Consider the following 16,579-nt stretch of genomic DNA (forward strand, 5'->3'; position numbering starts at 1 on the left):
TAATTAGGAAAGTACTAAAAAAAAGGCAAATAAGAATGAGAAAACGAAGGGGCCAAGTAGATTAGACTTCTAACCTATGGAAGACAAGCACTGAGAATTTTCAAGAGGGGAATGGCTTAATTCAACTTAACATTGCTCAAAAGATCACTCTGGCAAGCGTGAGAGAGGGAGCACATGCATGGAAGGGGACCAATTAACAGGAGACAGTAACTGAACCAGTACAGCAGGAATGGGGATGAAGAAGGAATATGCGTTAGAGAAAAACTCAGGGCACAGAATGTAAAGGTCCATGAGGACCACGGCTGTGGGGGAGACAAGGCAAGACGAGTGCACAAGTACTCAGGTAAGTAACTGAGTGCTTTAAAACAAAGGAGAGAATATTTTAAAAGGACATTTTTCTAAACTATTTAACTCTGTTGAAGAAGAAATAACAAATATTAACCGTATATATTAAGGTGTACAAATATGATGATCTGATACAAATACACATGGTAAAGTGATTACCAAGATGAAGATAATTAACACATCCATCACCTCACATAATTAACATTGTTACTCTGTGTGTGTGTGTGTGTGTGTGTACACACACGCACGTGCAAGAGCTCCTCTGGGAAATGTCCAAATATGCAATATCGCATTAACAACTACAGTCACCATGCTTGCTGTACATTAGATCCTCAGAACTTAATCTTCTTAAACTGAAAATCTGTACCCTTTGATCCCATCACCCCATTTACCACACCCCTGACCCCTGGAATCCAACATTCTATTCTCTATTTCTACAAAATCATATTTTTTTGTTTGCTTGCTTTTAAAGATTCTGCATGTAACTGATACCATACAGTATTTGCCTTTCTGTCTGGCATATTCCACTGCCCTCCAGGTTCATCCATGTTGCTGCAAATAGCAAGATTTCCTTCCTTTATATTATCTGAATAATATTCATATATATCACTGTCCTTTATCCATCAAAGGACATTATGGTTATTTCCAAATCTTGGCTACTGTACAGAATATCACAGGGAAGATGGGTGTACAGATCTGTCTTTAAGATAATGATTTTAATTCCTTGGATATATACGCAGGAGGACCGCTAGATCATAGGTAGTTCTATTTTTAATTTTTTTGAGGAACCTCCATGCTGTTTTCCAGATTAGCTGTACCATTTTACATCCCCACCAACAGTATTAAAGAGTTCATTTTCTTTACAACCTAGCAAATAGTTCCTATGTCTTGTCTTTTGGGTAACAGTTATTCTAACAGGTGTGAGGTAATATCTTACTATGGTTTTTATTTCCATTTCCCTGATGATTACTGATGCTGAGCACTTTTTCATACACTATTGGCCATTTGTATGTCTTCTTTGGGAAAATATTTATTCAGGTCTGCCCAATTTTTAATTGAATTACTTGCTTTTAGACTCTTCAGCTGTATTTTATACACACACACACACACACACACACACACACGTACGTGTGTGTGTGTGTATTAGACAGTAGCCCATTCCCAGATAAATGTTTTGCAATATCTTCTTCCATTCTGTAGGGCAATAAATTGAAATTGCTGTTTCAATTTATTTGTTTCCTGGGCTGTGAAGAATCTCTTTAGTTTGTGATAGCTCTACTTGTTTATTTCAGCTTCCATTGTTTGTGCTTTTGGTATCTTATTCAAGAAATCATTGTCAAAAATAATCCCCAAGTTTTCTTCCAGGAGTTTTACAGTTTCAGGTCTTATAATTAAGTTTTGATCCATTTCAAGGTAATTTTTTGTGACTAGTATAAGACAGGGATCCAATTTCATTATTTTGCATGTGGATATCTAGCTTTTCTGATACAATTTACTGAAAACAATGTCCTTTCCCTACTGTGTATTCTTAGTGTCTTTAATCAAAAATTAGCTGACCACATAAGCATGGGTTTGTCTGGGCTCTCTATTGCATTCCACTATAGGTCTATGTGCCTGCTTTGAGTACCATACTGTTTGGTTACTATGACTTTGTAATGGTTTGAAATCCAGAACTGTAATGTCTAGTTTTGTTCTTCTTTCCCAGGATTGCTCTGGCTACTGGGGGTCTTTTGTAATTCCATTAATTTGAGGATAGTTTTTTCTATTTCTGTCAGAACTGCCATTACAATTTTAACGGGATTACTTTAAATCTATAGACCACTCTGGGCAATATGGGCATTTTCACAATATTAATTCTTCCAATCCAAAAACAGAGGGTATCTTTCCCATTTATTTGTGTCCTCTTCAATCTCTTTCATCAATGTCTTATAGTTTTCAGTGTGCAGGTCTTCAGCTCCTTGGTAAATTTATTCCTATTTTGTTTTTAATGTTATTGTACATAGGGTTACTAAATTTCTCTTTCAGATATTTTACTGTAATTGTATAGAAACACAACTGATGTTTATGTATTTGATTTTATATCCTGCAACTTTACTGAACTTGTTTATTAGCTCTAACAGTATTTTGGTAGAGACTTTAAGGTTTCGTATATATAAGATCATGCCATCTGCCAACAGATGATTTTATTTCTTCCTGATTTGGATGCCTTTTATTTCTTTTTCCAGCCTAATTATTATAGCTAGAATATCCAGTACTGTGATGAATAGAAATGGTGAGAGAGGAAAACTCTGTCTTCTTCCTGATCTTATACGAAAAGCTTCTAATTCTTTATCATAGAGCACAATATTAGCTACGGATTTATCATATATGGTCTTTATTATGATGAGGAACATTCCTTCTGTACCTAACTTGTTTAGAATTTTTATCATAAAAGGATTTTGAATTTTGTCAAATGTTTTTTCTTCATCTATCAAGATGATCATATGACCCCTCATCCTTAGTTGTTAATGTGGTTTATCGCATTCTGATTTGTGGATGTTGAAATGTCCTCGACCCCAAGATGAATTCCACTTGATAATGGTATACTATCCTTTTAATTTGTTGCTAAAATCAGTTTGTTGTTACTTTGCTATGGATTTCTGCATCTAGGTTCACCAGACATTATGGTCTGTGTAGAAGTGCTAATAACACTGACTCCATCTCCGGCCGGCCGTCTTGTTCATGTCCAAGCAGCGATCTCCCTCGGGGCCCAGTTATGCCCTGACCATAAAGCATGAAGGCTTATTCTGATCTTCCCTGAGGTGGCGCACAGATGACACCACTTTGGATACCAAGGAGAGATCCTCTGGTGCACATATAGCACCACTTGAGATAATTACCCTTTCATTTCACCACAACTGCCCCTCGCTCTATAAAAGCTGTGAATTAAGGTCTGAACTGGACAAGAACAGCTGTGTAGCAGCACCTGGATTGCCTGACCTTGTCAATAGTTACCCTGAAAAAATCTTTCCCAAAGAAAAAAAATACATAATTTTATAGAGAATTTCAAAGTGTTCGTAGTCTTTGAAGTCCACTCATGGATTCCTATGGCTCAATAGATCCCAGACTACAGATCTCGGTTTCGGACATACTTTTATATTTTAAAATGCATATATGAACCACTATTCCTATAATTATTTTACAAATGCAAAAACAGTGTAATATTCCTAAGAACAAGAACTCTATCAATATAAGTAATATAAATTATATATAATATAAAAAATAAAAATTTTAGTTTGTGTAAAAAAACCCAGTTTGTTATAGCTGTATATTATGTATCCTTGGCCAAGAGTTGGTTGATGTATTTCAAAATAGTATTACAATTATTTAGTATTACATAATTAACAATTTGTACTGTTTAATACAATGATTCTGCTACCATATTGTCTCTATTCTTGTCATCCTAATTCATCATTGGCCAGACGAGTAGTATTTCATGTAATTACTTCAGAAAGGGTACCTGGGTATTCTACTCCCATACCCTTACAGGGCTAAGAATATGTCACCTTCACATATGGATGGCAACGCAAGTGTTCAGAAATCTAGAATCAGGACTCTTTCCTCCAAACCTCTGTAAGATGCTGCTTCACTATTTTTTGGCATTTAACGTTCTAGAGAGTAAGTCTTGAGGTCAGGTCAATTCCTTCAACAACAAATGTTAAGTGTACACTAACTGTGTACAATGAAGGATTAAAAAAAACAGTTCTATCCTCACAGAACTTATATTCTAGCTGAGGAAGGTAAAAAATAATGAAAACTGTGAGAAATGTAATGAAGTCTGATATATGAAAAAGTAACAGTGAACAGAAAGAGGGTATTTTCCTTGTGTCTGCACAGTTGTTGTCAAAACCCTCCACTCACATCTTAACCATTAAGTCTTGACAATCAGTGTAAATCTCCCTTTCTAATTTAGTGAGCCATTAGTCTGAAATAAGACAGGAAAGAAGCCCTCAGAAAAATATCATCTCTCTGTCATTTTTTTCCCCCATGTTTGGTGAATTCACTGCACTAGAAGTCAGCTTCCTCTACCTATGTGATTATTCTGTACACTGAATAAAGAACACTATAGGGTAGATCCTATATCCTATCTCCCTCCTAGTATTACCACCGGCTGTATCATACAGAAGTCTCGCTGGCTTTCTACCAGTTACAACCACCGCTTAAACCCCCATAATCCCACACCGAGATACAGGAGAGAAAGGGACTCCAACTGCTCCCTGACTGTCCATCCAACTTTGGTGCTACTGGTGCCTCAACTTGGAGACAGACATAACTGCATTCAAGAAGGGAGAGCAGAGAACTGATGCTCTTCAGTACATCCATCCATACCTCCACCACGTACGGTGCATGTTCTACGTGTGGTTCATGAGAATGCTTCTTTTACCTTGTTCTCACTTCTGGTACAGACTTTCCCCTATTCTTAACGTCTGTGGGTAATTTTGTATCAATGGGAAAGAGAAACTAGACCACAGTTTTCACTTCACTATCTTACTCAAGTTTCAAACTGAGTTGTAGACTTTTAAAACCCTTTAAAGTAAGTTTCTGAATAATCCATTTTGGTATTTTACATAGACTAAAGGTGTACTTTAATAATAAAATATATATATATTTTTAAAGATTTTAATTATTCATTTGACAGAGACAGAGAGATCACAAGTAGGCAGAGAGACAGGCAGAGAGAGTGGGGGAAGCAGGCTCCCCGAGGAGCGGAGAGCCCGATGTGGGGGCTCGATCCCAGGATCCTGGGATCATGACCTGAGCCGAAGGCAGAGGCTTAACCCACTGAGCCACCCAGGCACCCCAATAATAAAATATTTTTAAAATAAAATCATAACAGTGTCCTCTGTGATATATACCACTAATAAATTTGTATCAAGGATAATAAAACTAATTATAATTACCTGAAAATTCTCTTACATCACTTATTTCAAGTAATTACTTTTATAAATATAAAAAACTTCCCATTTTTCTTGCAAAAAATTTATCAACTGATGAGAAAATACTTTAGAAATTGTAATAATAGTCTAGACTATATTCTCTTTTCCATTTAACTAGATCTTATCCCCCAAAATTCTACTTTTCCCCATACTAAAATTTCAACTCTTTCTTCTTTTACTATGTTCCCAATATTGTACTGAAATGGCAAACAGCCAACTTCTGATAATTGCATTATTTTTATTTAGGTAAGTCACATGCAAGTTTTGTTAAGCATAAACCATATTTTGGTTTCCTGTGTTGTTAATTTTTGCCATTCTACTGGCATAAGGTGGTATCTCATTGTGGTTTTGATTTGTATTTTTCTGATGGCTAGTGATGTTGAACATTTTTTCATGTGTCTGTTAGCCGTTTGTATGTTTTCTTTGGAGAAGTATCTGAACCCTCTTACACTGTTAGTGGGACTGCAAGGTGGTACAGCCACTCTGGAAAACAGTTCAGAGGTTCCCCAAGACACTACTAGGGATTTACCCCAAAGATACAGACATAGTGAAAAGAAGGGGCACATGCAGCCCAATGTTCACAGCAGCAATGTCCACGACAGACAAACTTTGGAAGGAGCCAAGATGTCCTTCAACAGATGAATGGATAAAGAAGATGTGGTTCAGGGGCACCTGGGTGGCTCAGTGGGTTGAGCCGCTGCCTTCGGCTCAGGTCATGATCTCAGGGTCCTGGGATCGAGTCCCGCATAGGGCTCTCTGCTCAGCAGGGAGCCTGCTTCCCTCTCTCTCTCTCTCTCTGCCTGCCTCTCTGTCTACTTGTGATCTCTCTCTGTCAAATAAATAAATAAAATCTTAAAAAAAAAAAAAAAAAAAGAAGATGTGGTTCATATATACAATGGGATATTACTCAGCCATCAGAAAGGATGAATACCCACCATTTGCACTGACTTGGATGGAATTGGAGGAGATTATGCTAAGTGAAATAAGTCAAGCAGAGAAAGACAATTATCATACAGTTTCATTCATATGTGAAACATAAGGAATAGCACGGAAAACAACAGGGAAAGGGAGGAAAACTAAATGGGAAGAAATCAGGGAAGGAGACAAACCCTGAGAGACTCTGGACTCTGGGAACCAAACTGAGGATTACAGAAGGGAGGAGGAGTGGGGGAATGGGATAACCAGATGACTGGTATTAAGGAAGGCAGCACATGAGGTGATGAGCACTGGGCATTATATGCAACTAATGAATTGCTGAACACGACATCAAAAACTAATGACGTACTATATGCTGGCTAATTGAACATAATAAAAAAAAATAAAAAATAAAAATATTTTAAAAAAAAATATTGGTAGCTGTTTTTCTATTTTCACCTTCCCTTTTCCCAAGCATTATAATACTGTGCATATTTATATGCAAATTCTGAATCATTAGAAAACACTGCTGTGAACCATATGCACTAATATCAAAACTTTTTCTTAGGAGAACTATGAATTTACATAAGGAATCTAATCCTGATAATAGAAATTGTAAAATTTTTAAGTATTATTTAAATAGCTGAACCTTACTGCAGTAGATAGAAATTACTCTGTTAATTTGGACTAATATTTTTTTAGGCTTCTTAAAGTACATATTACCTTCTCTTTTCAATTTTTTAATCAGTGAATCATCTGTTAAGTTCTTTCTTGCCACAGAAATTTCATGGGAATATGCAGAAACTCTATGAAGAGAGATAAATTATTTTATAATAAAAAATGAGTGCAGGGGCACCTGGGTGGCAAAGACAGTTAAGCCACCGACTCCTGGTTTTGGCTTAGGTCGTGACCTCAAGGTCCTAAGATTGAGCCCTGCGTCAATCTCTAGGCTCTGCACTTCCCTTCTCCAATCAATAAGATTTTTGTAAAAAATCATATTTTGGGGGGCGCCTGGGTGGCTCAGTGGGTTAAAGCCTCTGCCTTCAGCTCAGGTCATGATCCCAGGGTCCTGGGATTGAGCCCCGCATCGGGCTCTCTGCTCAGCAGGGAGCCTGCTTCCCCCCCTCTCTCTCTGCCTGCCTCTCTGCGTACTTGTGATCTCTGTCAAATAAATAAATAAATAAATAAAATTTTTTTAAAAAATAGAATAAAATAAAAAATCATATTTTTGGTGATTAGGTATTCTTAACTTGAAAAAAAATGAAGTTCACCAGAAAGTTATAAATGTAAGCCCAAATACAATTACCTAAATATTTAATGTTTACACTCTTATCCTTTGAAAATATATGTAAACTATGAAATAATGTTCCTATGTAATGCTTAAATTTTTTCAAATTCAAATTTACATAAATATAACACATTCTATACTATTGCCCTTAATTATCAGATCTCAATTTCTTATATTTGAAGAAATATTTAACTAAAATATAATGTGAAAGTTTATTGTGTTTATTAATGCGCCTTCTTTTGCTGAGGAACTAGAAATGAGAAAAAAAAGTTGACAGTCACACAATTCTAAGACCACTGAAAGCCAGCGGGAAACATACGGTCTTACCTTCTGGGGGTAAACTGTAGAGCTGGGCCACAGGCCCAGTCACAGGAATAACTGGCAGCTGGAAATGGAAAGAACTTTTAATCGTTGGGAGTGGCAGGCGATTTTTAGGAAAACACTTCCTCATTATCAAACTAGAGGTGTTGACAAGGGGATCAAGAGTCCTGACTGCCAAACATTCCTGTTTTTTAAGAAAAAGAAAAAAAGAAAAAAGATATTATGCTCTTGGTGAATAACTGAATCAACTTTACATTACTTCATAAAGTAATACATCAATAATTTTCAAGAGGGGGCGCCTGGGTGGCTCAGTGGGTTAAAGCCTCTGCCTTCGGCTCGGGTCATGATCCCAGGGTCCTGGGATTGAGCCCCGCATTGGACTCTCTGCTCAGCAGGGAGTCTGCTTCCCCCTCTCTCTCCGCCTGCCTCTCTGCCTGCTTGTGATCTCTGTCTGTCAAATAAATAAATAAAATCTTTAAAAAATGGGGCACCTGGGTGGCTCAGTGAGTTAAAGCCTCTGCCTTCAGCTCAGGTCATGATCCCAGGGTCCTGGGATCGAACCCCACATCGGGCTCTCTGCTCGGTGGGGAGCCTGCTTCCTCCTCTGTCTCTCTCTCTCTGCCTGCCTCTCTGTCTACTTGTGATCTCTGTCAAATAAATAAAATCCTAAAAAAAAAAAACCTTTAAAAAATAATAATAATAATAATTTTCAAGAGACAAATACCACAAAAACCTCTATTTTAATGTAATATGGTTATAAAATAGCTCTGGTTATTCAGAAGTATCTCTTCATAAGTAAGAACTTCATATGGCAAATTTAATAATACTCTTCCTAAAATACTTTAAGCAGAAAACAGTACCATCTTTGGCCCCCGAAGTCACCAAAGTCTATGAGTCCTGCTTTGTCCCTGGTTTCAGTTACCCATGGTCAACTGTGGCCCAGCGCTGATGATCTTCCTTCTGACCTCGAGTCAATACTAGCCCTAATGCTACAACACAACATACCTACAGCATTTCACCTCACTTCATCTCATCACAGAGGCATTTTATCATCTCACATCATCATTGTAAGGATGAGTACAGTACAATAAGATATTTTGGGAGAGAGGGACCACATTCACTTAACTTTCATGACAGTATACTGTTACAGTTGTTCTGTTTTACTGTTAGTTGTTAATCTGTTACTGGGCCTCATTAATAAATCAAACTTGATCACAGATATGTATGTTTAAGAAAACACACATTGTATATATAAGGCGAAGTACCATCCAAGGCTTCAGGCATCTAAGATCCCAGGGATCTTGGACCGTATTCCCCGCAGATAAGGGGGGACTACTATGCTAAGTAGTATCTATGAGTGATCTACAAGGCAGTTAGCAAGCCTAGGGCACAAAATAAAAATTCTTTTTAATTTAAGGGAAGAAGAAAAAAAATTAAGTAAAAAAGACAGTAAAAAAGGAATAAGAAATAAGGAAGGTGCACTGGCTGAGCTTTTCTCAGAACTGTATCAGCTATCATACGATAGCACCTTTAATAAGCTGACTCTTCAACTTATAAAAAATAGTCTGAATACCATGATTTTAAGTGCTAAGAGTTTAATACGCTGTCCTAGTATCCAATCTTGACAAGGGCTAATAGACAGGGGATTTGAACTTGTAACATACAACACTATAATTTTTATTATTATTGACAACTGGCATTTAGATAGCATTTTCATATCCCATAAAATTTTCAATACAAACTTTCACATATGACCTATCAGAACAGATGAAAAACTAAGGCTCAGAAATGTTAAGTGGCATAAACAAGGTCACCCAACTCTTCCTGATATATCAATTATCCATGACTGCCTACATTAGGAATAGTAAAAACAAGTGCATATGATTGATCTAGAAAAGAAAAAGCTTAGGGAAAACATCAATTGTGTTTTCAGGTACCATGTAAAAAGAGACTGTTGTGTGTAAGACCAGGAGGGCACAACCAAGATGAGTGGCCGCAATTTTAAAAAGACAGATTTCCTTCTAATAATTATAACCTTCTAAAAACAAAATGGTTGCATTGTAACATCCCCATTGCCCAGGGCTGACAGTCTTCTTGCTAAAGATACTGTTAAGAAGGTTTACGATTAAGATGGCCGGCAGAACTAAAATTCCTAACTCCAGGTTTCACTCTTGTACCTTCTCTGCGTAAAAATGCTCCATCCAGAAGGAAGACCCTGACAATGCTCCCAAACCAGAGAACTGCCTTACACTGCAGTTGTAAAGGACCCATAAATATCTTATGAGGGTAACATGTAAAACTGAGTACAGCCAACTGCACATCTTAGAAAACATGGCTATACAGATTCCCCTCCTGCCCAGTGGATGGATTTATACATCCTCCTTTCACCTAAAATCTCATATTGCAGAGATATGCACGGAGCCCTTTCTCCAACTCAGTCTGAGGAGGTCACATCCGAAAGGTTTATTATGCCTTTTGGTTTTCAGATTTTTTTCTTAAATATATTTATCATACTTTTTTGAGTATTTACAAGAAATACTAAGTTTTCTTAAGAACCAAATAATATCATTAACACATAACCACAATAATAGGAAGAAAATTAAAAACTCACTTGTGAGGTGTTATACAGAATTTTCATGCCATTGGCATCTATAAATGCTTTTCTTCCCAACTTGATGTTTGTAACACTTTTTAAACTCTGTAAAATTCCTTTCCGAATGAGCATGTTTCTATGCCGGTTATCATGGCGGTGCCAATCTACATAAATTGTTAAAAGGACTTGGACATATCCTCTGTCTACAGCTCTTCTGGCATTTGTTTCTTTAACAAAAGAAAATTGAGAAAGAACATTTTTTAAATGACAAGAGAAAATGGTAGAATAAATTAAATTAAAATTATCACAATACTGTAATGAGTTCTTACCATTTTTTTCAAAAAATATATATATAGCAGCCACATATTTAAATATTTTTTCCTCTAACAAAATAAATGAAAAGTCCCAGATAGCAAACTACATTACCATTGTTGTAACTTCTATTATAAACCTTGTTTCCACTGAAATTAACTCTATTGAACTGTAGCTTCCATTACAAACTGTATATATTTCCACTAAAATCAACTGCTTTGATTACCCCCACAATTATATAAATATCCATGCCATAATAACACTAAGTTAAAAATACTTATAAAACTTTTAGTAAATGAAATGTAAGAACCACTCTACTGTTTTCTGGTCATTAATTATCTAATGCAATAAAAACTAGATTAAAGAGGTTTCTTTTGTAAATGGTTGGTTTTACTGGGGTAGAACAGAAATCCACAAATCTGATGTTTTATTAAAGTGTTAATATTTTAGATTATTAATCAAAAGGGGAGATTTCACTAAAATGGACGTAGGGAAATCCTATCACAGCAACATCCTGAGCCCCTCAGTACAACACTGGTGGGCCAATGATGGGAACACAAACTAATGGGGAATACCAATCCATCCAAGCTTCTTTAGTTACAAAGAAATTCCAACTCTCCTTAACCTAAGTTTACCCTGGCTCATGGCATAAGCACCAAGATAACGTAACTGTAAGGTAAGGTTCTGCTACTTTTAGTTACCTGAAAGAATTACTACAGCTTCCAAATTGCTAATATGTACCTAAAACATAAAGATGTCGAGATTAGCAAACTATTAATGCTCTTTCAGAAACCCTGTTCTGACTTCAGGGAGCTGGAAGAAATTCACAGGGTGGGAAGAGGGGCTTTCTTATGTAAAAGCTTTAAAACCTCTTCTGTGTCTTCAAGAGCTAGATGGCCAAAGCTGTGGCTATTTACACAATCTGGTCAATAGTTCCGACTAGCAGCAGTTTCCTGTATTTTAAAGGAATATACACTTTGTTTACACCACCTGGAGCATATAAGCCTTTAGTTTACTGGTTGTGACTATGATTTTCCTAAAAGACACTATGAGTCTAAATGGTATTTATGTGAAATATTTAAATTCTTATTAAAGATCAAATAAGAAACTTGCCCATAAATCAAACACAGGTGCTAAATGAAGAGATGTTGAACAGAGCTATCTGCAATCTGCACCTGAGCACAACTAAAAAGCTTAGCGAAGGGGTTTTTATTCCTGTGTTCAGGACACCTACCCTCTCCGGTTAAAAAACTCAGGTTCCCCTTTAGACTGTGGCATCTCCTCTACACTCTAGCGTTGGCCCTTAGGCTGCCTGTCCCTCTGCACTGTGTGTGTACACAGGTTCTTTGCTTTATACTCGCTCAGGGTTATTTTGGTAGCATCATTTATCCTTTTGTTTTTTTCCTCTCATTTATCCTTTTAAAGTAAGTAACTGCCCCCTCCCTGAAAGCAGTTAAAAAAAAAAAAAAAAAAAGCAATGAATGAGAATGTTCCAAAATGCCCCAGTGCACTTAAAAATATGCAAGTGCTACTAAACATTATGTTGCATTATTAAATTTTTATTCTATTTAGTGCCATGTGCCCTAAGAAAACATACCTGATATAAACTAGACTCATCCTACTGGTCACTTTTTTTACCTGACGAAGTAAAACAGGTATGTTTTTCCACCATCCTCCTTTGAAGGAGGAGGGAGTAAAAGGAAAATTACGATTTAAAACACAAGATACCAGATTATCCAATTTCTATATATAGTCGAAATTTATGAGGGTTTTAGTTTTTACTAACTTAGTGATTTTGTCATCAGTGATTCTGAAAATTAATAACTTCAGTTGTAATAGCTATTGTAATCTACTCTAAATCAAAAATATATGCCTATATTAATTTAAAAATTAATCTTTAAATGACAATTTGAACCACAAAGTCAGGGCACAATAAAGCCAGGCTACAAATATCCTTTAAAATTAATCCAAGTACTATTCTCTGATCTTGGTCTGAAGTTTATCACATCATACATGAAAATAAAACTACATGGCTCATCTAATTGAGTCCCACACATTTCATTTCAAAGATAAAACTCTTAACTAAATTTTATATACTCTGGTATAGAATACTAATACCTAAGATGACTTTTTTAATTTAATACATGTAATAAATCATCACTTTACCAAATTCCAGATTTTCAATCAATTAATCATTTGCTACTATTCAAATGAACAATTCTGGTCATTCAAATTTAAGGACAAGTTGGTCTCACCCTTGATAGACAGTTTTTGGGAAAAATAACATTAAAAGCCAACATATCCTTGGGTCTATATATTACTGTGGTTAAGATGTTAATTTAATCAACCAATGAGAATGGAAGTGCTAACAAAAGTTAATATTTAAACCACAGATACTGAATACCCTGGAGAGAGAGAACATATAATACAGATAAATTACTCTCCAAAGGAATCATATCAAAAGACACATTTTCTCCAATGCTTCAATTCTGAAGATAAAGAACACAGTTCCTTTAGTTTTTAAATGAACTTAGTAAATTATAAATTTACATTAATAGTCATTTTTTAATGCTTGAAACTTGAACTTGATAGAAATAAAACTTCTAATAAGAGGTTTCTAAATGACAATCATGTGTGTTCAATATACAGTAGTTCAAAATATACTTCATAGTAAATATCCCCAATATCATGTTAGCTTCATTTTTTAAAAGATGATACTTACATAAGATTTACATGTTACTTGTCTCTATTAACAGGACTTTATATTATATACTGAACTTATAAAAAGGAAGTCAATGTACTAGAATAAATTATATGAATGTACTATATTATAGCTCAAAAAACATAAAGGACATTAGCTATGATGTGTATCAATCAACCATATGAAAAGACAGAATCAACTTTGACATTAATTATAACAAGCTAGCTTTGTAACTACAGACTAAATCTACATTTCCAGTTTCTTTAACATAGTAGACAGAATACTCGGAAAAATAGTATCTAGTATTTCTAGTATTTAAAAACTTACTTGATTTTAGCAATGCAGCAAGAGTGTCTAAAGCAACCCTGTCAACATGAGAAAACACAAACAACAACAAAACTAGTAAAATTAATCTACAATAGTAAATTCATACAGTCTTTTCAGATAATTATTATCTATTCCAAAAGTCATTCCTATTATAGTCAACTACATATGGTGTTTCTCTGATGCATCTCTCCCTTCAGGTTAAAATTGGGTATGAGAAAGACTGAAATTTTAACAGGCAAGCATCAAAAAAAAATTTTTAAGGAAAAATAAAAAACACTGTTTAAGTCTTTATATAGGAGATTAGATATATAGAATCAATTATTGTACTTGTATCTGACCCTGACAGAATTCACAAAATAACAGTATTAAGAATCAGAGGCCCTGATTCACAAAATATTAAAACAAAAACAAGTTTTAACACAAAATTCATAACTACAAAATTCTACAGACACTCATAGCTATCTAACTTTAAAGAATTTTAGCTCTATCAAGCAATAATCCTAATATTCAAGGTGATAACAAATGTAAAATATTTTGGAACTAGGAGGTTTGGGGAGAAGTAGGAGCCTTTAACATTTTTCAACCATAAGGCACCAAAGAGAATAATGAACCCAATTAATATCTCAAAAACTCTTACTGCCCATTAGAGGACAAGGAATCGCCCAAAAACTTAAAAGTTCTTATATTTTCTTTGAACATAAATATACAATATGCACAGTGAAATCAACTGCCATTACTTAGCTTTAAAAATGTGCAAAACATCACCGTGGAAAATCTATAATTCAAACATTAAAAAAAAAAAGTAAGTTACTGAGGAAATGGCACTTAATTTCAATAACTTTAAAAATCTTAATTTCAGTAACTTTAAAAATCTAAAAATCTAAGGCTACAGACTACAGTACCTGTTACCGAGATTTCAACAACGATAATTTGCATAAAAATACGCACTTTGTCGAATGTAAGCATGTCACTCATCATTAAGCATTTGTTGAATGCCTACTAGACACTAACAGTAGCAGGTTCTTCGTTGGTATAAAATTAGAAAACTTATCTCTTCCACAAACAATTTTACAAACTAGATAATGTGATAAAATATACACACCTATGAAAAAACTGCTCAAGAAATTAAAACAAAAAACAATGAAGTAAAAGCTGCACACACTAGTGTGTTTGGAAACACAGCATGACAAAGTGTTTAACGGCAAAAAGCACAGTTGACTGGAAGACTGCAGATGGATGCTAGTTCACAGTAAAACCTGCAACGACTGTCTAGAATTAGGCACAGAGTAAGTGCTCATTTATAATAAATGCTCATTAATGCTACCCTCTAGAGCAAGTCATTAACAGCTATGCTTTGGTTTACTGACACAAATAAAGCAATTATACAAACCTTTATTTAAGATAACATTCATAAAAAAAAAAAACAAAAGTATATGCTTTAAAGAAACATTACAAATTCAAACCTGGAACTTTCTCAAAACAATGTGAAGTACTTGTAATGGTGAGTTAAAAGTAAATGAAAACTATGAAATTACATACTGACTTTTCATGGCACTAAATTATCAGTAAGAAAGTTTCCATAACCTTACAATTATGCACTAAAATGTACCTAAGATTATACAACCATGAGCATAAGGATGGCTTTGAAATTGGTCAAAATTAAACACAGAACTAAAGGGATCTTCCAAGTGAAACAGCAATACAAAATAAGAAATAGAAAAGATCTGATAAATGTCAGAAATAGTTACAGATACCTTACATATGGGTTTTCTAGTTTATTTTTTTTATAAAGAGTTTTATTTATTAGAGAAGGAGAGAGAGAACACAAGCAGGTGGGTGGCAGGCAGAGGGAGAAGCAGGTTCCCTGCTGAGCAGGGAGCTCAATTCAGGACTTGATTCCAGGATCCTGGGACCATGACCTAAGCTGAAGGCAGACGCTTAACCGACTGAGCCACCCAGATGTCCCTGAGTGAAATTTCTAGTTTAATTCTTTTTTTCCCCTAGTTTAATTCTTAAAACAATCCAGGTCCATAGAACAGGCACATTTTATGGATAAAGAAACCAAAGATTTCAGAATACAATATGCCTAGGGGCCTATAAAAATGAGATGCTATGGAAGAAGAATAATAAAAGTCTCCTGTTGCGAAGGAAACTTTCAAAATCAGAAATATCAGTCTCCGCCAAAGAGAGGTTGAAGTCCTAACCCCCCAGTACCTCAGAACGTGACCTTATTTGGAAAGAGGGTCACTGCAGATGTAATTAGTTAAAAAGAGGTCATACTGGAATACGTGGCCATTAATCCATTATGACTGGTGGTGCCCTTATAAGAAGAGGAGACTATGTGAAGACAGACACACAAGGAGAGAACCTCATGTAAGCATAGAGGCAGAGGTTGAAATGCTGCAGCTCCAAGCCAACAAACACCAGGGGTTGCCAGCAAACCACCAGCCAGAAAGAAGCAAGGAAGGATTCTCCATAAAGGTTCCAAAGGGAGCACTGGCTCTGCTGACAGGTTAACTTGGATCTCTAGCCTCCAGAACTGCAAGACAATACATTTCTATAATTTTAAGCTACCGAATTTGTACTAGGTACTTTGTTAGGATAGCTCTAGGAAACAAATACAATCACTTGGATGCAATCAGTTGCAATGAATTTACAGGATTTTCCCACCTACAGTTAAGACTGTATTCAAAATTTTAAATATCTTAGAGTACTTTTAGAAATAGTCTTTCTCCCCGGTTGATAGTAGTTTAAAATATATTTGAGGGGCGCCTGGGTGGCTCAGTGGGTTAAAGCCTCTG

General features: G+C 35.5%; 1 protein-coding gene across 1 annotated transcript in view; it reads right to left on the reverse strand.

Annotated features, from left to right (window-relative positions):
- Window positions 1-16,579, reverse strand: part of LOC111153588 (ATP/GTP binding protein 1) — a 153,673-nt gene that overhangs the window by 83,573 nt on the left and 53,521 nt on the right. Inside the window, exons 9-11 of the mRNA XM_022512715.1 lie at window positions 13,779-13,816; window positions 10,457-10,665; window positions 7,852-8,029 (exon numbers count right to left, since the gene is read on the reverse strand). Coding sequence (XP_022368423.1) covers window positions 7,852-8,029; window positions 10,457-10,665; window positions 13,779-13,816 — 425 coding nt within the window. The remainder of the gene's footprint in view (window positions 1-7,851; window positions 8,030-10,456; window positions 10,666-13,778; window positions 13,817-16,579) is intronic.

The sequence above is a fragment of the Enhydra lutris genome, unplaced genomic scaffold (genome assembly GCF_002288905.1).
Source record: "Enhydra lutris kenyoni isolate GAN:26980312 unplaced genomic scaffold, ASM228890v2 scaffoldscaffold33, whole genome shotgun sequence".
NCBI lineage: Eukaryota > Metazoa > Chordata > Mammalia > Carnivora > Mustelidae > Enhydra > Enhydra lutris.